Source organism: Candoia aspera, chromosome 14 (genome assembly GCF_035149785.1).
Source record: "Candoia aspera isolate rCanAsp1 chromosome 14, rCanAsp1.hap2, whole genome shotgun sequence".
NCBI lineage: Eukaryota > Metazoa > Chordata > Lepidosauria > Squamata > Boidae > Candoia > Candoia aspera.
Genome location: NC_086166.1, coordinates 540,380 through 560,215, shown reverse-complemented (window position 1 = coordinate 560,215; position 19,836 = coordinate 540,380). Strand labels below are relative to the sequence as shown.

Here is a 19,836-nt window from a genome sequence, read left to right as displayed (position 1 = left end):
GCGGCTCCCGCAGGCAGAGGCTCCAGCCCACCCCGCGCTCGCTGCGGCCAGGGGACTCCCCTGCTGGGCTGCTGCCCGCGGGTCCCTCTGCGGTCGCCATCGCAGCGAGGGAGCCGCGGGGGGCTGGCGGTGGCCCTGGTTCCCGGCCCGCTCTCGCCGCGGCGGCTCTTCCCGCAGGAGAAGCCCGAAGGGCGGCGCGGCGAGGGAGGGGCGGCTGGGCACCGCGATGCCCCTGAGCCCGGCGAGCTCCACGTCCCCCTCCCCCGCCCCGCCCCGCCCCTCCCCTCCCCTCCCCTCCGCCGTCAGCTGTTGCCAAGCGGGCTCCAGCGCCCGCGCGGATTGGCCGCCAACGCCGCCTTATAAGGCGGCGCCGAGGCGGCGAACGGCAGTGCGGGCTCTCCGCGGCTCCGGCATGGTGGCTGCCGAGGGGCCGCGGCGCGCGAGGGGCCGTGCGAGGAGGGCGGCGGCGGCGGCGGCAGGCGGCTCCAGCTCCACGCCTCCCCGGGCGGAAGCGCGTCCTCCCTGGTGAGCCGGGGGCCAGGGCCGCAGAGGCTTCTCCGGGGGGCGCGGCGGGGGGGCGCGGCCCGGCCCTCTTCCGCCCGCTCGCCCCCTTGCCCGCGGCCGCGCGCAGAGGGTGCCTGGCGAGCGGGGAGCGGCTGCGCGGCGCGCGCCTGCGGCAAGAGGGGCGCCCGGGTGCGCGAGCGGGACGCGGGCGTTGCGGCGCGGGATCCTGCCTCCGGGGTCTTGGGGCGGGGATCCCCGCCCCTCCCGGCCCAGCGCTGGGCGAACAAAGGGAGGCGGAGGCGGAGGTGCCGATCGGAGGCGCGGCGGCCGCGCGTTGCCTCTCTCTCCCCCTTCCTCGGGGCGCCCCGCTGAGCCCCCCGCAGGATGGGCCCGGCCGGGCCGAACGGGCGGCCTGCCTGCATGCCGCTGCAGAAAGCTGAGCTCCTCCGGCCCGGCCCACGCCGAGCGCCCGCCCTTCCCCGCGACCCGTCCGCCCGCTTCGCCTGCCAGTCGGGCGGGCGCGAGGCGAGGTCCTTTGTCCCGCGCGGCGGCTGCTTATTGTTGGCGGCGAGCGCGCGCAGCGGCTCCGGTCCTCGGGAGCGAAGGCGGGGGCCTACTGCCCGGGGCGGCCGCACGTGCGCTCTGCCTCCGTCGGCGGATCGAGTGCCCGTGGACTGCCCGGCGAAGTGTCCGTCCCCTCCCTCCGTCGCCCCGCCCTCCGTGGGCCCCGGGCGTTTTGCGATTCCCGTCCCCCAAGCCCGAGGGTTTCGGCCTTCCCTTCCGAGGGGATGTGATTGACTTAAAAAATGCCTGTGCCACCCACAGCCCTTGCCCGCGGGATGGCATTGTCTTGCCTACCGTCTTCCCCGCGGGTGGGGGTGGGAACGGGGGATTGAGGGCGGCGGAGTCGAGCGCTGAAGCCGTCAGCCCCCTCCTGCGGCTCCCCTGCGGCCGCTTCCCTCCCCCTGCAAACGGCTTTCCTCCCTCCCCGCTGGCTGCTGCGCCTTCTGGAGACGCGGAGCCTGTTTCTGGGGCTCGACGAACTTCGCCCGCTCCTGCTGGAGGGAGAGGACCGAGCCTGGCAAGCCGGCCCGGAAAAGCGGCCTGCCGGTGGCTGCCGGCGCGGGTTGCGGGAGAGCAGGCGCTGTCTTGGGAGGGGGGCGATGGGGCGACTGCGGGCGGCTCCCCCAAGATGCGGCCCAGGGACGGGCCCAAAGCGGCCGGGGCTTTCGGCGTCCCAGAATTCCATTCATGCCAGAAGACCCCTGGCCCAGAGGCGGAACCCACCCGCCCGTCCCTGGGAAAGGCGCCGGTTTCTCGCTGTGGCAGATGCAGCCGGCTTCGCCCCCACTTCCCCTCTCGAGATCTTCTGGCCCCCTTCTGCGAAGCGGCTCAGAAACGTTGGCAGCCCCTCTGTCCAGGCCAGGACTGCCCCATGGTTAGCCACAGCTCCCGGAGGGGTCCCTCTCAGCATAGGGTCTACCCCCCCCCGTGCCCCATTCTCACAGCTGTGTCCACGCAGGGGACTGAAACCAGGGGTGGCCAGCAACTGGGGTGGAGGGGGATGAGGGTGGCCAAAGGCAGCGTGAGGGGAGGACGTCCAGGCTGGCTGGCTGCCCCTGGAGAAGGCCTTCAGGGCGCGGGCAAGGGGGGCCTCTGTCCTTGGAGGAGAGCTCGAAGATGGGCACGTGGGCTGTTCCAGAATCGGGGTGCCATTTGACCTTCCCTTGTTCCTCTTCGCCCTTCCTGTGGCCGGCCGGCATTGGCTCCTTGGGGAACCAACTGCTCCCGCCGGGGTTCAGGAGGACTCCAAGTGGGCCGACTGCCCTGGGTGGGTGGGGGGCTGCACTCGGCTGTGGCCCTTCCCAGCCTGATTGGTGTGTCTCTGCCTCCGCAGGCGCTGAGACCTTCCTCTTGCAACAGAGCAGCTGCCAGCCGAGGGCACAAGTCTCTCCAGCCGGCCATGTCCATCACGGACCACAGCCCAACCACAGGGGTGGTGACAGTCATCGTCATCCTCATCGCCATCGCGGCCCTTGGCACCCTGATTCTGGGCTGCTGGTGCTACCTGCGCCTCCAGCGGATCAGCCAGTCGGAAGACGAGGAGAGCATTGTGGGCGAAGGTGATGCCAAAGAGCCCTTCCTTCTGGTTCAGTACTCTGCGCGGGGACCTTGCACAGAGAGGAAGGCCAAACTGAGCCCCGGTGGCCCCAAGGCGCACAGCTAACCAGCGTTTTGCATAGGCTGGAATTCCCACCCATGCTGTGAAGGGACCATGCAGGGCTGTGTGAGCCACCCCAGCCTTTGGGCTTGGTCGTTTGCAGCTATGCCTATGCGGGGAAGATGGCTCCCCCTGAACCAGGACACGCCTCTCTGTTCCTGGCATGCTGTCCGTGGCTGGCAATGGACGGGCAGGAGTGCAGCATGGGGGGCCTCGGCCCTGTTACTTGAATCTCCCAGTGAGCCCCTGACATAATGTGAATGACCATGGAGCGTGCGCGCAGGGAGCTGGCTGTGCTGTTCTGAGTACCCGGGAAGGTGCTTGGTGCGAGCAGTGCCCTCGAATTCAGGAGACGTGTGACTGCTGCTGGGATTTCTCTGAAGCCAAGCAGAGTGGGAGTGGGGGGCACTTTTGAACATGCTTCTCGTGTTCCAGGGCAGAAGATGAATTCCCGTATTGGCAGCTGAAGCGTTTCTCTGTGCCTGCCGCCACTGCTGCTGCTGCAAAATGCTGTGGCTCTGGATGGCTGTTTTGTTATTGTGCTTTAATAGGGGCCCAAACACAGAGACAGAATGAATCTCGAGGTGGCCTGCCAATGCTGTCCAGGCCACGTTGGCTGGGAGCTGCGATCCAATGGGTGGGAATCGAGTCCACAGTACCCGAAGTTACGGGCCTGTGAGGGGCGGCGGCAGCCATGGGGGAACCGCTGTTTCTGATTGCCAAAAGCAGCCACCGCCGCAGCCAGTGACGACTGCTTTCATTGTGAGGCAGTCTGAAGGCTGCTGGGGGGCTGGCGGCAGGCGTGCGCCCCCCCCCGGCGTGTGCGGCAAGAGGGCCGCGAAGCATTTCTGTGACCGGCCCTCCCCACCCTGGCGGGCAGGGTACTTCGCGCATGTGCATCTGATGTGCGGTCTCAGTGACTTGTTGTAGATAGACGGCTTTCTTCAACGAGAGGCTTCTGTGAATATCCAGCCAAGCGTGAGGGAGAGCTTTTCCCTCAAGTGTTTGTCACTCTGGCTTCTTTGACCTTTCAGATTTCCACATGTGCTTTTAGTTTCTTTCTCAAAACCAGGGGCCCTTTGTTTCTCACTTTTTCCTAAGCAGTTGGCTGCCAGTGGACCCTCATGCCCCAACTTTCCCCGATGTTTGCTCAGCAAGAGGAAAAGCTCAGAATCCCCCACTTCAGTCCCTCTGACTGGCTGTTCTGGAAATCAGCTGCTGAAATGCAATACCCAAACGAGCTAGAGAGGCCCCCAAGAGGGTCTTGCACAGCCTTTGATCGGAGGTCCCCCTCCTCCGCTCTCGGCTAGCCACTTGGTGGCCCCCAGGCACACCGGTGTTCCCCATCCAGTCTCCCTGGCTGCAGGAGAGTTGGTCGGCCACCGACAGCCTCTCGCCCAGCCCCGGCCATTTCACCGTCCCAGAGCGGGCCAAGCACATGGGAGGCTCTCCTGGCAAAAAGGGCTGTGCGCCTTGGGCGGCACGGAGGAGGGACTGAAACTCTTACTCCCCCCACCCCTTAATCTTACCAATTAATGCCTCCCTGAAGGGTCCCGAAAGTTCTGTAAACAAAATTCTTGAAGGTAACCAGGTTGAATGTTTTGCATAAATCGGGCATCTGATTTTAAGCTGAAGAAAGAAACCCACTGATGGAGTAAACTAACGTAGCCTTGTTTGTGGGTGGGGGAAGAGAAGCCTCAGACTGCTACCCCCCAAATGGTTTAATTTAGGTTAGATTGATACAAAAGCTATCAAATTAGTGCAATTTTAAAGTGCAAAGAACAATCCCTGCAATTCGTCAATCTCACAGATCCCAAGACCTGTCAATCTGGGTCCATAACTCAGTAAAAAAAATACTTTGATTTTTCCAGTCCAGCAAAGGGGGGGGGGCTTTCTAATGACATTTCAATAAAGTTTGCACAAAGGTCTTCCCTGCAGTTCGGACTGAGCTTCATCCGTCCAGGCTCAGTGGAGCTACTCGGTCCAGTTCTCTTTGCTGTGCTCCGTGGGGATCCTGCCGTCAAGGGGAGCGGCCCCCTCCTCTTCCACCTGGGGGAAGCGATCGTGCCCCGGGGTGGGAAGGCCGGCAGCCTCCTCACGGGGAAGTCCACGCTCTGGGCTCGGCTCCGCTGCCAGGCGTCTCTCTGCAGAGGCCAGCAGGGCCTTGAGGAGGGCGTTCTCGGCCAGGAGGGTCTCCGAGGCGTCGGCCAAATCCTGCAGCTTCTCCGCGGTGCCCCCCAGCTGCCACGTCTTCCAGCCACACAGCCCCTGCAGCTGCTCCTGGCGGCTCTGCTGCTCCCTCAGGGCGTGCGCCTCTTGCTGGAGCCGCCGACTCTCACGCCGGGCGTCGGAAAGCTGGCCCTGCAGCTGGGCCTGGGCCCGGTGGAGGGCCCGGATCTCTGCCTTCAGCATCTCGATCTCGCTTTCCAGGCGGGCGATGCGCGCCTGCTGGAGGACGGTCTCCCGCCAGAGGCCACTGTTGAGGCCAGACCCCCAGGCTGTGGCCAGGCTGGGTGGGCTGGAGTGGCAGAGGACGAATTTCAGGAGGTTGGGCACGCTGATCAGGGAAGCAGCTGGGAACTTTGTGCTCTGGCCCTTCCTAGGAGAGCGGAGAGAGGGGTGAGCCTCGCTGGGGGCAGGGGGTGACAGCGTTAAGATGCCTGCTCTGCGCGGAGGAGGCTTCTAAAAGCACCCCATGGAGGAGGAAGCTTGACTTAATTTTCTGACAGTCCCATCCCAACAGCATCTCCCCAGGTTTCTGCGGGGAACGTTTCTGCAGGTGGCTCTAGCACTGGGGGTTATGATTAGGTGGGGAGGGGAGGGCAGAAGGGACCCCCAGCTTAGGGCAAGTCTGGCCTTTCGTGTTGATCCCAGTGGCCACTATAAGGCTCCCACGGATCCAGCCAAGAGTCAGAAGACAGTGGGGCGGAATCTGCGCTGCTCCGCCAGTTTCTATCCCAGAAGCAGACGGGCAAGAAATACCGGCTCTGGGCGGCAGCAGCAGCAGCGAAATCACGCTCCTGAGAAAACCACTAGAGTGGCAGCTTTTCTTTCTTCCCACCCAGCTCCTGAGCCAAGGTCCCCAGCTGGCAAGCCCTAGATCCCAACTCTCAGGCCCAGCTGCAGTTTCGCTGGCCCAGGGCTCCTTACAGCTTTGCAGGGCCCACAGTGCTTCCCAACCGAGTGAACTTTCCCGGCCTGATTTCCAAAACTGAAGGCAAAACAGGAATGTGATTCTGATGGGTCCAGGTGCATCGGCCCTATTCTTTGGACATTTGGGGGCCTGGACCAAATCCAAGCGGCCCAGCCCTTGAAGCTTTATAGGCTGCTCCTAAGACACATGAGGCCAGGATCAACACCAAGGTGCAATGCAAAACACAAGTGGAGACAAGTGGGCCAGCATTCGCTGCATTCTTTTCTTCCAAGGCAACAAAAGCAACAATTAAATTAATTGTAGCTGAACTTCAGCCAGCATTCCCCCCACCCCGCCCCAAGAGCACTTCCGATTACGGTAAAGGGCAGAGGGGGAGAAGCCCCTGGCCCCCAGGCTTGCCTGTGTTCTCCATGGAACAAGTGGATTAGAAAAGGTTTTGATCCTGCAGCTTGAGTTGCAGACTTCATGTAGGGAACCCTTCTTTTAAAATATCACTGTTTGATAACGCTTGGGGGTGGGAAAAAGCTGAACCAGGAAACCCCCGCTTCCAATTCCACCCTGGGCAACCTGCTCATCAACTTAATCTCAGCCCCACATCACTGGAGAAGGGAAATCACACACCTACTTTGCAATGTGGCTATGGCTGATTATGACCAATCACAAAGAATAAGGTGAGAGGCTCCCTCTTGATATCCAGACCAGTAGGGGCTTTGAAAGCCAGCTTGGTGTTGTGGTTAAGGCACCGGCCTAGAAACTGGGAGACTGTGAGTTCTAGTCCTGCCTTAGGCATGAAGCCAGCTGGAGGACCTTGGGCTAGTCACTCCCTCTCAACCCCAGGAAGGAGGCTATGGCAAAACACTTCAAAAATCTTGCCAAGAAAACTGCAGGGACTTGTCCAGGCAGCCTCCAGGAGTCAGCGCTAACTTGGAGGCACCACCCCACACCCCACAAGTGTTGCTTTTAAGCAGGCAGCCCTTTCAGGTTGCATTGAGGTTCTGCTGTCTGAAAAAAAATAGTATTTTTGCTAATGATTTACAAAAGTAGGGTGCAAACTATAGAGTTTTCATGAATTCTCAAGAACACAGGAGCCTACGTTATTTTATCTTCAGTTACCATGCTTGCACAATTGCAGTACGTTTTTCCTCTTAGGATCAAGGCTGCTTTTACTTTTAATGAGACTTAACACAGCACTATTGCAATTAAGTTTCCTTCTTATATTGTGCATATATTTTATGAAAACGTCACAATCCAGATGTAGAAGAATTTGCTACTTGCCGATCATGAGGAAAAAACAGAACGTTGGGCAGGTGGTCCGTCATGAATTCCCAGGGGAGATCATTCTGAGAAACGTCGATCCTATCAAAACAGAGAAACACACACAGCATAACAAGCTGGGCGGTTCGGCACAAAGGCACCCGGAAGAGCCCAGCATTTCAAGGGAATGGCTGCAGGCTCAAGGCTGAGAAGCTGGTCTTTTGGGCAGAGGCAGAGTGGCCAGGCTAAGCATAAGCCGGATCTGCTCAAAACCTCTGGCACGTGAAAACCGCTTTGTTTGGATTTTAAAGGATCAGGATTTGTTGTTGCGGCATTCAAATCACAGAGAAGATGCCAGGAAATATCAGGTACACCTGGCAAAGTTGAGCAAAGCAACAGGAGAGAAAAACTTTAAAGTGCATTCGAATCACAGTCTCTCAAGCAGCACCAAAGACTCTCACGCGCACGGAGGAGTAAACTGGGTCCTTAGTTTGTTCCTTTTATAACGGATTGGTCTGGCGGGATGTGTCATTCTTGCTTGTCCCCCCCACCCCCAAGGCTTTTGGGATGAACCTAAGGCCCTTTCCTGGCTGGACGCGAGTCGTTCCCTGAACCGTCGGCCTCTCCAGCCCATTTCGCAGGCGCTGCTCTCGGTCAGCCCAGTTCTAAGTGGATGTCCCAAGGGCTCCCTTTTCCTGCTCCAGGAAGCGGGGCCCCCAGGAGCAGGCGGCCCCTGGAATGAACCCGGAACACTGACAGTAACGGAGGTGATGGAGACGGGTCATTCCTTATCTTGGGAATCAGGTGGGAGAACAAGTTAAATTTGGGGCTGGGGAGGAGACAGCCCGTTTCGCTAACTGCTGAGCAGCTTCGGAAAGTGCAATGCTCAAAATGCACCAGCTGCCCCGCAGTCCTATCTGAGCCCTGCTGCTGCGCGAGTTGTGCCCCCTCCTCTCCTCCAGCCACTGAGCGCCCACAGAGCACATGTGATGGGGGGCACGGCCGGTGGCGTCCCCTTACCATCCATCAACAGGAAACCCTCCCCCCCAGACAGCCATGAGAGGACAGGGAGGTGGAGGGATCCCCGGGGAGACGTTTCTGAGGGAGGCCCCCAACATTTCTTCTCCTGCAGTCTCTAAGTCGGAACTTGGCCAGAACAGCCACGAGGGGTCCCAGCGGGAGGCGGAAGAGCCAGACACCCCCCCATCTGCCTGTGCTCTCCAAGGTTCCTGTGCTCCAGCTTTTGCGTGCCCCCCCAATGGCACCGACAGCCGCAAAGCTGCGTCTGGTGTGGGTGAGGTGCCCCCCCTTTGGGGCTAGGAAATGACCCTGCTGGGGCCTGAAGAGCATGAAGGACGGGCTGGCCTACCTTGCCACAATGAAGTGCTGGGGGGGCAGAATCCGGGCCAGCTGGATGAAGACGTGGCCAAGAGATGCGCAGAAGCCGCACCACGGGGCGTAATAGAGCAGCAGGACAGCCTGTTGGGGGGGGGAGGGCGGTCAGAAGATGCTTGGGCTGCCTCTGAAGGCTTGGGAGAGGGCAAAGGAAGAGCCCCCGTCTCCGCTTATTAAAAGACATCCGCAAATCCGTGGAGAAACCCTCTCCTCTCGGGGCCCTTTCTTGGGTGTGCAGAGGCAGCGTTAGGGGCAGTGTCCCCAGGCGTCTTTGCCCGGCGGCGCCCGTCCTCCTCTGCTTTCCGAAACGCAAGCCCCTGAGCTGGAACTGCATGGCAAGACTGGCCTGGCAACTTTCCCAACCTCTAGCAGTGCTGGCTAGGGATTATGGGGCTCTATCCCACAGGGCCGACACCATCGGGCTGGGGAAGTTAAACCTCCAGTTCTACATTTCGCAGCCACAGCTAGACAGCAGAACAGCCTAGACCTGCCCCAACCTCCTCTTCCCACTTCCCTGTCCCATCCTGTCCCGTCTTCAGATGTGGCTGTTTCTCCCCTAAAAGCGTTGGCATTTTCCAAGGTAAAAATGGGAAGCTGCCCAGGATAGCTGGGATGCAAAGCAGCGCCCGAAACAAGCCGTGGGCACAATGCCAGCGTTACCTTTGGACTCCTTAAGACCAGCTCGTGGAAAGTGCTGGTGGTGATTTCTTGAACGATGTGCCGCGCACGAGCCTGTCCGGGCCTTGGGTCACCGACAAGATGCCTTTTCAAGGGACTGTACAGAACACTGTAGTTTTGGATGAAGGTTTCTGAAAGCAAGAGGCGGGAAGTCAGCTGGGCATTCCAGATCTGCTGACAAAGCAGCAAGATCGGGAGTTGAAAAGCCATTTCCGCCCTCAGTGGGGCCAGCTGACGTCCACGGTTATTTCACGGCGAAAGACGCAAGAGGCTTTTATCATCAGCTAGCGTGGGGGCAGTGTGGTTTGGTTTCCACCAGCACCAATTTAGTACCAGGTGAAGGCTTCACTTCAGAGCCTTGAATTTTCAGAAAGCAAAAAGGTTTGTAGCTAAGAAAAAACTGAACCTCTTGAGAGAGTCTCTGGCAGAGTGGGATTGGCAATGCCTAGGCCAGGGTCAGCATGCAGGGGGGAAAGCGCCTCCCTACTATTTGCTAGAACGGCTTGCAATTGACCGAATTTGGCCACGCCTGGCACGCTTCCACTGTTCCCGCAAACACGTGTATCGCATTTTGTTTCTTCCTTCTGTTCTATTACGAACTCAGGGTGTGCTATTTGTGTGCTATTTTTCAGGCAGAGCAAGGGCTGGCACAATAAACGAGAATGCATTAAAATGGTTCTCCTCTGCCTTATCGACCCACAAACGGGATTCTCCCCTCTCCTCCCCCCTGCAAGGCACCTAATGACAAAGAAGTAAAAATAATGAAAGAGATTAAAAAAGGAGGCCCGAACTGGTGGTTGTAATGCCCAGAAATGCTGAAGCCCAAAGAGCTGCTCCCCCCACCCGTCCTGGGGAAGGAAGCCAAGCGGGCCGCAGAGGGAGCAGAAGACAGGCACCGCCACAAGGCAGGCCACGTTCCTGGCAGCCAGCGCCAGCCTAGGACCCCAGGCAGACACACCGGATGACACCCAGCCAGGCCTGGCCCGGAGGCCGCGTGCAACCAGAGCGTGGCTCTCTGGCTATGATGCTGCAGCAGTGGGAGGAACCCTTGAGATGACACGGCCCCTTCCTTTGGAGGCCCAGGTCAAAAACATCCCCAGCAGCAGCTAGCCCGTGCCTGGCCCGACAGATCAGATTTGGTTCCTTGTAACCTACTCTGAATCTGTGTGGGACAAAGCATGGCCTGAAAGGTGGGAAGGAAAGGAGCCAAGAAGCTGGAGAGAAACGGTGTCCTCTTCTGAGTGAAACCCGGCTGCCGTTCTTTCTCCCACCCCTCTGCCGCAAAGGGGAACCGGCAGGGCAGAAGTGGGCCGTACCGAGGCTGGACCTCAAGAGGGCCTGTTTCTGGCCCAGGACGTAGTGCACCTCTTCTCTGAGGTCCACGATGGCAGCAAATTCCTTCATGGGAGGAGACCGAGAGGCGCCCAGCCTCTCCGCGTAGATCCAGAAGAGGTTTGAATCCAGCAGGTACAGGTTCAAAGTCTTGTTGGTCCTGCAGCTCAGACCAGCCAGGGCAGAGCCCAGGAGGCCAGCCCCCTCCTCAATGTGAGGAATAGAGTGGGGGGGGTCTTCTCTCCAGCTCTTTCCCTGGGGAGCCAGGCCTACTTCCAGCGGATGGAAAAACGTCTTTCCAGAGTTGACCAAATTCAGCCGGTCCCCTCTCACTGTCCTGCAGCACGCGGTGTAGTAGCTGAAAGGGCTATAGAAACTGAGGAAGTTGCTGCACGAGGAGACGGTCTTCGACACGACGTGGAAAAAGGTTTGCTCCTTGAGGTAGAACAAGTCCACGGCCACCTTGATGTCCACAAAGTTGCAGTGCAAGCGGACCAGGGGGCTGGGCCGGACCCCGCTGGTCTGGTCGACGCACAGCTCGCAGACATTGTGGGTCCGGGACAGGCCGTGCCACTGGGCAGGCAGCAGCACTGTGTTGCAGCAAGGGGGGCCAGTGTCAGGGACGGTTTTGGTCCCCAGGAGGCGAGGGCCTACAGCCAAGAGATCTCCTTGCAGCCGCCGGGGATCCACGTCCCCCCCGTGACTTCTGTTGCAGCGCTTGTATTCTAAGGCCAGTTCGGAAATCTAGGGGAAACAAAAGAACACCAAACCATGGCTGTGCTCCTGCTGGGATACTCCGTTACAGCAGGTGCAGCACTGGGACCAAGAGGCAACCATGGCCGAGCCACAGCGCCACAGTGGGCCAATCGCCGGAAGGTTTTCCAACCTAAGACTGCAGAGGGCGGCTAAGCTGACCAGCAACTGCCACAGGCCTCCTTCTCCCTGGGCCTGTTCTGGGAGGCTCAGCCGAAAAGCAGCTGGGACCCAAAAGCCTGCGCTGGCCCCATCAAGAGGCCTTCTGGGCTGCTGCTCCCCCAAGGGTGACACAGCCTGGAGCACAAGACCAAGGAGGGGCAGCTGTGCCCGCAGGGGCCGGAGCGAGGGGGGCCAAAGAGGTTGCCCCGCGTCTCCCGTAACTCAGGCTCGGCCCTCGCAGAGTGCCTGCAAAGCGAGCAGAGCTCCCCCAATCAGCTTCCAGCCCGGCTTCCCCAGAGGACCCCGAGGAGCTGCGTAGCACAGGGCTGCCTGGACGGCTTGCGGCTTGGAGGCAGCGCCGGTCCCCTTGGGAACGAAGTCGCCTTGGGCGTCCCTGGGGAAAGTCAGGTGGTCCAGCCAGGCCAAGAGTAGATGGGATTCAATCGGGACAGATGCCTTGGAAGACCCAGAAGGAAAGCCGGCCGAACAAGCGCGCACAGGACCGAGTCCCACAAGGACCCAAGTCTCTTGCATGCATGAGGCAGGAGGACGAGGAGCTGTGCTGCCCGCCGGCCAGCAAAGTCTCACCCGGGCCAAGAGCCTGGGGTCTGGAGAGGACCAGCAACTCCTCTGTTTGGCCCGGGCAGGGGATCAGCTGGTAACACTAATGTCTCGCTTTCCTCTGAGGTGGGCTGGGCTGAGAAGGAGGGCCTGGCCGGAAGCGGCCTGTGAGCACCGTCAAGTCGGCATGAGCTCACCTCGTCCAGGAGAGGGTGGATTTTGGCCAAGGGGTCAAAGGGGAGGAAGAGAAAAAGGGCCGGTCCCTTCTTCAGCTCATTGTACAGCAACAGACTCTTCCCCCCGTGGGGTCTCAGCCAGCGGAGGAACATCTCCCGGTTCTCCAGGGCCCACTTCCAAACGTTTTCGGCAGTGAAGTTCATGGTTTCGTGGGGATAGAGCTGGAACGAGAGGGAAGTCAGTTCTTGGGCAACACAAGCAAGCCGGCAGTACGAGCGACTGATCGCCTGAGGGGATGCAGATGAGCCCTCAGCAGAGGCTTCCACCCTCCTAGACACTGGACCCCAGGCCAGTTCTTGGAAGCCCCTGAAAGGACTCCAAACAAACTGAGCCAGGATGCCACCTGGGAAGGAAGACTTTTTCCACTTGATGCAAGGAACTGGTCAATCCCCAGCCTGGCTCCAAAAAGAGCTCTTCCGCTTGGCAAGCAGATCCCCTGCCTCCAAGAGATCCTGCCTGACACATCTCCAAAAGGGGGGCCTAAGCTAGAAAGGGGGAAAATCCTGGGGCCACTGCTGTGGCCCAGAAAAGGCCCAACAAAATCCCATTTAATGCCCCAGGAGCTGAGCCGATTTTAAGAATGAGCTAATCCCAGATTGCTTTGTGTTTTCAAGCTGATTCTACCCTTGTTCTAGAGCTTGACTGCACACAGTAGAGTCCAGAGAAAAGTCTGGTAATGCAGAACAAGCAGAAAATCTAGATAGGTCTGCATATTTGGGTTTTTACTCACTGCGCGTGGATTAAGCTGCAGAGGAAAAAACCGGTTTGAAAGCCGCCTGCTTTGCTATCAGGTCCACTCAAAACATGGCAAAAAACAGGACTTGCTTCTCCAGAAGCATTTTAGGGCTTGGCCTTTTTACTCGGAAGTCACTCAGCTGTCTTTACCCACAGACAATGTTATCCTACGGGCCTGGGGACTACGTGGTTTCCTTCATCTGTAGCACCACTTCTGCAATGCTGGACTGGGAGAGGTGAGCGGAAAACCCCTTCCAGAGGCCCACCTCCTGTTCCACCTGGCCCTGCCTCCTTGGGAGGTACCTCATCCCTGCAGAACAGGTGAGAGCACGTGGCCCTGGCTGCACATGTTCCTGCTTGGCGGGTAAGGGAAGGGGCCAGCCAGGAAGTCTGACTCCCAACGCAAACACTTGAGCAGCACAAGCAACAAAACGCCTTCCGCTATATTCATTTAATATTTCGGCTAAAAGCTCTGCCTGCCTTGGATGCAAACCACGCTGACCTCGACCCCCTCCAGAGAAACAGGTTTGCTTCTTTCACCAGACACCCCCTTCTGCTCCCCAAATCAAGGGGTGATCCGGGGCCAGGGCCAGGCTTGTGGGTGAGGGCCGAGCAGGAAGAACCCTCCTGGACAACTTGAGCGGCGCTAGCTTGCTTTTGGGATGCCAGCAGGGAAGGGCGCTACTCACAAGTGACACGTTGACATGTCTGTGCAAGTAGATGCTCCCCGAGTCGGTCAGCGCGATTTCCTTTGCAAGCAGCCTGTCTGTGATCACACCAAAGCGAATGGTTCCGAGATAATCTGGAAGAGTACATCAGGGATCCCGTAAGCAAAACAACAGCTGTGCTACTTCCCAGGAGCCCACCCAGCAGGAAGAAGACCTTTGGAAAATAAATGCACCCACAAACACCGACTGTCCACCTTCTGCTTTCTCTGACCACCTCCCCAATTGGCTTCTAGTGCAGAAGGCCTCCACTAGCCGAACCTCTTCTAGGAGTGTGCGGCTTCCTGGCCTGCGGCCTCGACCTTCCAGACTCTGATATCCAGTTGCCAGGGAAACAGGAAGAGCTCACAGGAGTTCAGACCCCACTGGGCGCCCAAAGGACGTTGCTGGGGAAAACCTAGGCAGTCCTTCCCTTGCCCTGATCGCTTGGGGGCAGGATGCCCCAGGAGCGAGCATCCAGCTGTACTCTTTGTCAGCCTGAGAAGCAGCTGCTTCTGTTGCCATGGAGACCAGAAAATGGCATCTCCTTGAAAGTGACATCCGCCTCCTCTGTGACGCGGCCTGACGTGGCACAGCTGCTCTTGCTGGGTTCCCCAGGCACCCAGGGACAAACTCGAGAGAAGGGTGTCCCCAGGTGAGAGGATCCGAGCACAGGGGCAGGGGGAGCTGCACAAGAGAAGGACCCTTGGACCAGCGAGCTCCGGAGCCTGGCAGCGTTTCTGGGAGAGGGTTCAAAGCCAGCCCAGAAGGGGACTCCACAGGACGGAGGTGTCTCTGAACATCCTGCTAGGCCGGAAGGGCAAAATAGGCTGGCCTGGCCCCAAAGCCCCATTGCTCTGGCTTGGTTCTTCCCACCGGCAGATCCAGCCCACGAGCACGACTCAGAAGCCGGGATCTCCAGATGGTCCCTCTCCCAACCGGCCGAGAACAGGCTGGCAAGAAAGGCGCTCTCTCCACGGGGGACTAACTGTGGGAAAGGCCGCTGCTCTCCCCAGACGGACCTGGACGGCTGCGGGGGGTGAAGGCCGCAGAAACAGGAGGCCGGATTCGGAAGGCCTTTGAAGAATGTTCCTAAGCTCACGGCAGTGGGACGGAGGGAAAGCCATGCCATCTTGGTCGCCAGGCATTACGCGGAGCAACCCTCACTCGCTGTCTGCATTAATATCCAATTGTCCTCCTGAGACAAGTCATGCCCAAGGTCACCTGAGGTGGAAATCTGAACCTGGCTTGTCCAGATCGACAATACCGTGTCCTACGAGCCCAAGTCCCTAGCCCTGCCCTCCTTCCCACCCCACTGGCAGACTTCTGCTTGCTTTGGCCCAGAAAGCTCTTCCCCGCGAAGCAACTGCTGCGGGTGGCGGGAAGACACAGGAGCTCTGCCCAGCGCAACGGAGCTGCCCGCTGTGGTGGGCCTTGTGCAAGGGAACTTCTTCCTTCCCTCCACTGGGAATTCCTGAATCCCACCCTCACCCCTCACACCGTTCATCTTCCTTCAAGACCACCCTGGCCCTTGATGTAAGAGAAATTTCTCCCTTGCCAGCTTCATTTCACATCCTTATTTTACGCGTGTACATCACCTTTTTCTCTTTCCTTCACCATTTATTTCCTCTTCCAAATGAGAGCCCCCAAATTTCTCTGCCCTCCTCAACTATTTGGACTGCTCTCATTTTCACACCATTTCCAATCCATAAAGAACATTCTTGACCGTTTCTGACAAAAGGGAAAAGCCAGAAAGCAACAAGCTGTTGGGAGCGCCCTGAGCAGCGAGTGGGCAACCTCCTCACTGACCTTTGCTTAACGAGTGCAGCGCCGAAGTGAAGAACGTCGAGTAGCCCGGGGGCTGGGGGGAGGCGTTGAACTCAAAGTATCCCAAGATGCCAGGCTGCAAAAGGCACAAGGAAGTGTCAGGGGCACGACAAAATGAATGCGGCAAGTCCATGTCTCAGGGAATGCGGCTGGGTCAACTCCAAGCCTCGCCGGGCGCTCTGGACTGCCCAGGAGACTCGCCGCTGCCATCCAGAGCGGGCAAGGCCAACTTTGGTGGAGAAAGGGTTGGCTTTGGTGGCTTTGGGGTATCTAAAACCCTTCTACTCTGCCTTGCGCAAAATACCAGCGTGCAAATTAAGACCCGGAATGTAGACTGCAAACATCCAACCTTTAAAAACAACAAGAACTGCGCAGGGCACACAATACAGCAGAAGACCACAGAACGCCTAAACTTTGCAAGAGTTTTGGGGAAGTTTAAACTCTGACTCTGCTCCTGAAGGCCTCAAGGACGGTCACCAGGCAAACCTATTTTGGGGAGGGGGAGCAGAAGCAGCCGGAAAGACCTGGCAGAAAAATGAATCAGCCCCTGCGCTCAGGGACGTTCCAGCCTTTCCAGCTGGCTCCCTCTTGTGGCTTGGAGCAACAGAGAAAATTCACAAACCACCCCTAGAAGGCAGGGGGGGGGGGGCAAGGAATCACAGAAAAGGGCAAGTGGAAACAAAAAAAATAGAAGCAGGAACTGAAACACCCCAGTGGCAGTGGTTCCCCGCTTTTCCTCTCTTGCCCTAATCTAATTGTTCTATCTTGAAACGCATTAAAAAAAAATTTCAAAACCCGGGGAGGAAGGCAGACAGCCGCCGGCAAACAAACCTTTCCCTTTGCGGGCACAGAGACAAGTTGCTCCTGAGATGCTGTGAGCTGTGATGTACAAAAACATCCCCAAACTTCAAAGGAAACACATCCTTGTGTTTAACACTTCTGCTTTGAAAATGCATGCAAATCTAAGTGTTTTGTTAATTTAATAAGCTGCTTCAATCCAGCAACAACCTTCGTTGATGTAGGTTTCTGACTTGAGGAGGGGAACAGATATTTCAGAATGTTGTTTTATCGTGTGTCGATGCTGACCTCTCCTCCAGAGCCACAACCCTCTGCCAAATGTTGCCAGAAAGAAACAGACTCAGCCAGTTGGGAAAGACGTAAGCTGGCCTCTTAATTTTAAAAAGCTGCAATGAGAAATTCAGACTCTTCAGGAACCTTGAAAAGAAAACTGCTCTGCTCTTGGTAGTGAGTGATAGGACAGCCCCTGAAAGCAACAGGCCCCAAACAGAGGGGTCTGGCACAGTGACCCCCAAAAGCCGAGCAGGTTACCTCATAATTGGAGAGGAACTGTTGCAGCTTGGATTGAGATGAGACGTAAAGGAGAGGAGTCATCACTCGACGAACAAATTCCTCAATGTAAACGGCTTTCATTGGGCCTTTGTATTCAATGGGCCCAAAGCTGGCATTAAAGAAAACGTAAATCATGTCAGAAGTCTGTCTGCCAATGTAAATCAAATTCCTACGCTGAGAAACACTGGAGCCGGCAAAAGCAAAACGTCAGCATCAAAGACCAGGATGGTCTGTCAAGGAAGGGTTTAATATAAATGGGAAAGCACTTTAATTTCAGTCTCAGGCAGAGAGAGAGACAACTCCTGGCTGGGCAAGAGATCACTGTGCAAACTGCTCACAGGTTTGATTCGCCCACCATCACCCAGACACCTTTCTCAGCCTGCTGGACCTCCCTGCCCAGCCCAGAAGGGCAGAGTCAGAGCTGTGGAACAAACAGCTGGAAAAGCAGCCAGTCAGAGCAGCGTTACAGAAAAGGCTGATGATAGCCACTGCACACAAAGGATGTGACGGGTGAAACCAGAGAGTTAGGAAACTGGAAACAGCCTCCCTGGTGCCTGCTTTCAAGTACCATCTTCTTTATTTTGCTCAGGCCGTCAGGATTAATTCGTTCTAAAAACACAACTGTCACTCTGTGATTTTTTTCCCCCCCATCGCAGCCCCAATATCCACTTCACCAAAGCTCTCACCTCTGATGGTACAAGTATATCACGGGAAAGTAGAAGAAATGCTTCTGCTTCCTGCATTTCCCTTGATTCCACCAGCAGTTGATGGCCACAAACATCACCTACCAGGGAAAAACACAAAACATGCAAGTGCAAAGGTTCGGCCTGGTTCAGAAAGCGTTTCTTGGACCTGCACAGCAACCAGCGTGCTTCTGAGCTGCAGGTAGAGCCTCAAAGGATCTGCAGGCAATCAAAACTGGCAGCCATCCAAGGCAAAGAAGTTTGGAGAACGGGACCGTGGCTGACCGCAGCCCACCCTTTGTTACCTGATCCGCCAGGCTCTTTGCCACGTGCTCAATCTCTTCCCTCACTGCGGCCGACTGACCGCACCAAGGAGCGTAGAAAAAAAACAGTGTGATCTCTGAACTCTGGCGGATGTCCTCAGCTTGATCCAGCTGCCCAAGGAAAAGATCGTGGACTGCTGATGTCGAAGAGAAGAAGCCGATCGGCAGCTTGGCAGGCATTGTCACATCTTTTGCACGGCTGGGGGGGGGGGCAGAGAGAAGGGGAGAGGCATCACAAACTCAGAGACCAGAGATCAACAGAACTGCACCTTCTCCCTTCTAATAGGGAGAACTGAACTTGTGCAAGCAGCTGCTCAGTCCACAGTCCACTTGTGGAAAAAGTCCTTCAGCTTCAGCCCACGGAAGCCCACTCTTGGCTCTGGAAAAGCCCAGCGGCTGAACTGCAGAGCATGGTGGGCCCCACCATCAGGTAACCTTAGAAGGAGGCTGCCTCTGAGCTGCGAACTGTGCCGAGCCACCACATTTGCTGACCTCAATTTAAAGCTGCTGTGTTGGTGTCCAACACAACGTCCTATGAAAAAGCAGCTCCCAAAGGCTTGTGAAGACACAGTCCATTCCACTCTCCTGACCACAGCCCTATTTTTAGGTCCTGCACGTTGGATTTTCCAAAAGGGAATGCTGGAGGAGTGTGGGACTCTTCCAGCAGTGTTCCCTGAGTTTCTGATATTTGTCCCACTTGATTCCAAAAACGCTATCAAAAAGTTTTTAAACGCAGATTTAACTGGATGGTGGTGACTGAAATGGTGGAGAAAACGGTGGACTTGCAGTCCGAGAGAAACCTGCACTTATTTTTAAAGGCGTCTCCGTTATAAGCACCAGGGTACTATTCGTTGACGTTCACGCACACGCAAAGTACTCTTAGCCGGCATCCAAGCAGGCCTCCGGGGGCATTCAACGGTTCCTTGCGTTCAAGCCCTTTCCTACGCGCGAAAAACAAGGCTCCGGGGCCGCAAATACGTTCTCAGCCACCTCCACCTGCCACGCCACCCCTCCGCTCTCCCTTTCCCATGTGCTCCGAAAGTAAACTCGGGCGCGTCACGCATTACGTGGCAGGGCAAGCCTGCCCGGAGCCCGACGCGCGCCTGTCGCAGCCTGCAGCCAGCACGGTTTCCCAGCGAGCTTCTCCGCACACCCGAGCCGCGGATGCCTTTTTGCCTGCACGTGTCCACCGCCTCACACGGACACCCTCCAAAGCGACCCGCCCTCCAGACGCCCGGGCCTGCTCCCTCCGGACGCCTCGCCTGCTCGCCCCGCGGAGCCCCTGCAGGCCCCAGGCCAGGCGAGCGGGCAGAGACCGGCCCGGCCACTTTCCTCTCGGCCGGCGATGCGGGGCCTGCCTCGGGGCTCAGTTCCGCGCGGGCCCCCGAGCGACGCGGCCCCCGGGGCCCCGGCTCACCTGCACGAGGCCCGCAGCGCCACCAGGCAGGCGCAGCCCAGCACCACGGCCGCGCCGCACAGCAGCTCGGGCCGCCGGGCCATGCGGGGGGCGGCGGGGCGCGCTGGGCTCTCCTGCGCGGGCGGCGGCGGGGCGGCGGGGCCTTCGCGGGCCGACGACATCCCCTCCCCGGCCGCCGGGCCTCCCTGCCCGAGGCGGGGCCGAGCGCGCCTCCGGGTCGGGCCCTCGCCGGGAAGCCGAACGAGGCGCCGCCACGTCTCCCGGCCCGCCCGATGACGGCGTGACGGGGCGGGGGCGCGCGACGCCCGGCCTCCTCGGGCCCGCCTCCGCCGCCATGGCCCGCGACGAGCCTCCGCGCCCGGACAAGTCTATCGGGTCTAGGGGCCTCGCCGTGGCGTCCTGCCGGCCGGGAGCAAGTGAGCGTCCTCGGGCGCGCTCTGAGCGAGTAACCGAGGGAGGAGTGGCCGCGTGGCGCCGGGCTTACGCGGGCCTGGGTGGGACCCCGACTCCTTCCCCCCCCCCCGCGCTGCCCGAGGGGACTGGGCA

The 19,836-nt window shown here is 58.5% G+C and overlaps 2 protein-coding genes across 2 annotated transcripts; one reads left to right on the top strand and one right to left on the bottom strand.

Annotated features, from left to right (window-relative positions):
- The first annotated feature begins 401 nt into the window (after nt 1-401).
- Nucleotides 402-2,786, top strand: SNN (stannin). Its single transcript, XM_063315001.1, has 2 exons — nt 402-525; nt 2,402-2,786. The coding sequence occupies exon 2, from the start codon at nt 2,468-2,470 to the stop codon at nt 2,729-2,731; it is 264 nt and encodes an 87-aa protein (XP_063171071.1). The 5' UTR covers nt 402-525; nt 2,402-2,467; the 3' UTR covers nt 2,732-2,786.
- A 1,607-nt stretch (nt 2,787-4,393) lies between these two features.
- On the bottom strand, nt 4,394-19,544 carry TXNDC11 (thioredoxin domain containing 11). Its single transcript, XM_063314977.1, has 12 exons — nt 19,291-19,544; nt 17,856-18,072; nt 17,554-17,651; nt 16,847-16,976; nt 15,500-15,593; nt 13,676-13,788; nt 12,212-12,412; nt 10,523-11,282; nt 9,189-9,337; nt 8,503-8,612; nt 7,151-7,235; nt 4,394-5,320 (listed from the first exon to the last, which is right to left on the bottom strand). Exons 1-12 carry the CDS (start codon nt 19,449-19,451, stop codon nt 4,700-4,702), a joined length of 2,739 nt encoding a protein of 912 aa, XP_063171047.1. The 5' UTR covers nt 19,452-19,544; the 3' UTR covers nt 4,394-4,699.
- Between the last annotated feature and the right edge of the window lie 292 nt (nt 19,545-19,836).

Excerpts from the sequence above, each read along its gene's own strand:
- TXNDC11 (XM_063314977.1), bottom strand. The coding sequence starts at position 19,451 with ATGTCGTCGGCCCGCGAAGGCCCCGCCGCCCCGCCGCCGCCCGCGCAG. Across the intron at positions 8,613-9,188 it reads TGGTCTTAAGGAGTCCAAAG|GCTGTCCTGCTGCTCTATTA; the intron begins GTAACGCTGGCA and ends CCCCCCCAACAG. Across the intron at positions 7,236-8,502 it reads CAGCACTTCATTGTGGCAAG|GATCGACGTTTCTCAGAATG; the intron begins GTAGGCCAGCCC and ends CTGTTTTGATAG.
- SNN (XM_063315001.1), top strand. The coding sequence starts at position 2,468 with ATGTCCATCACGGACCACAGCCCAACCACAGGGGTGGTGACAGTCATC.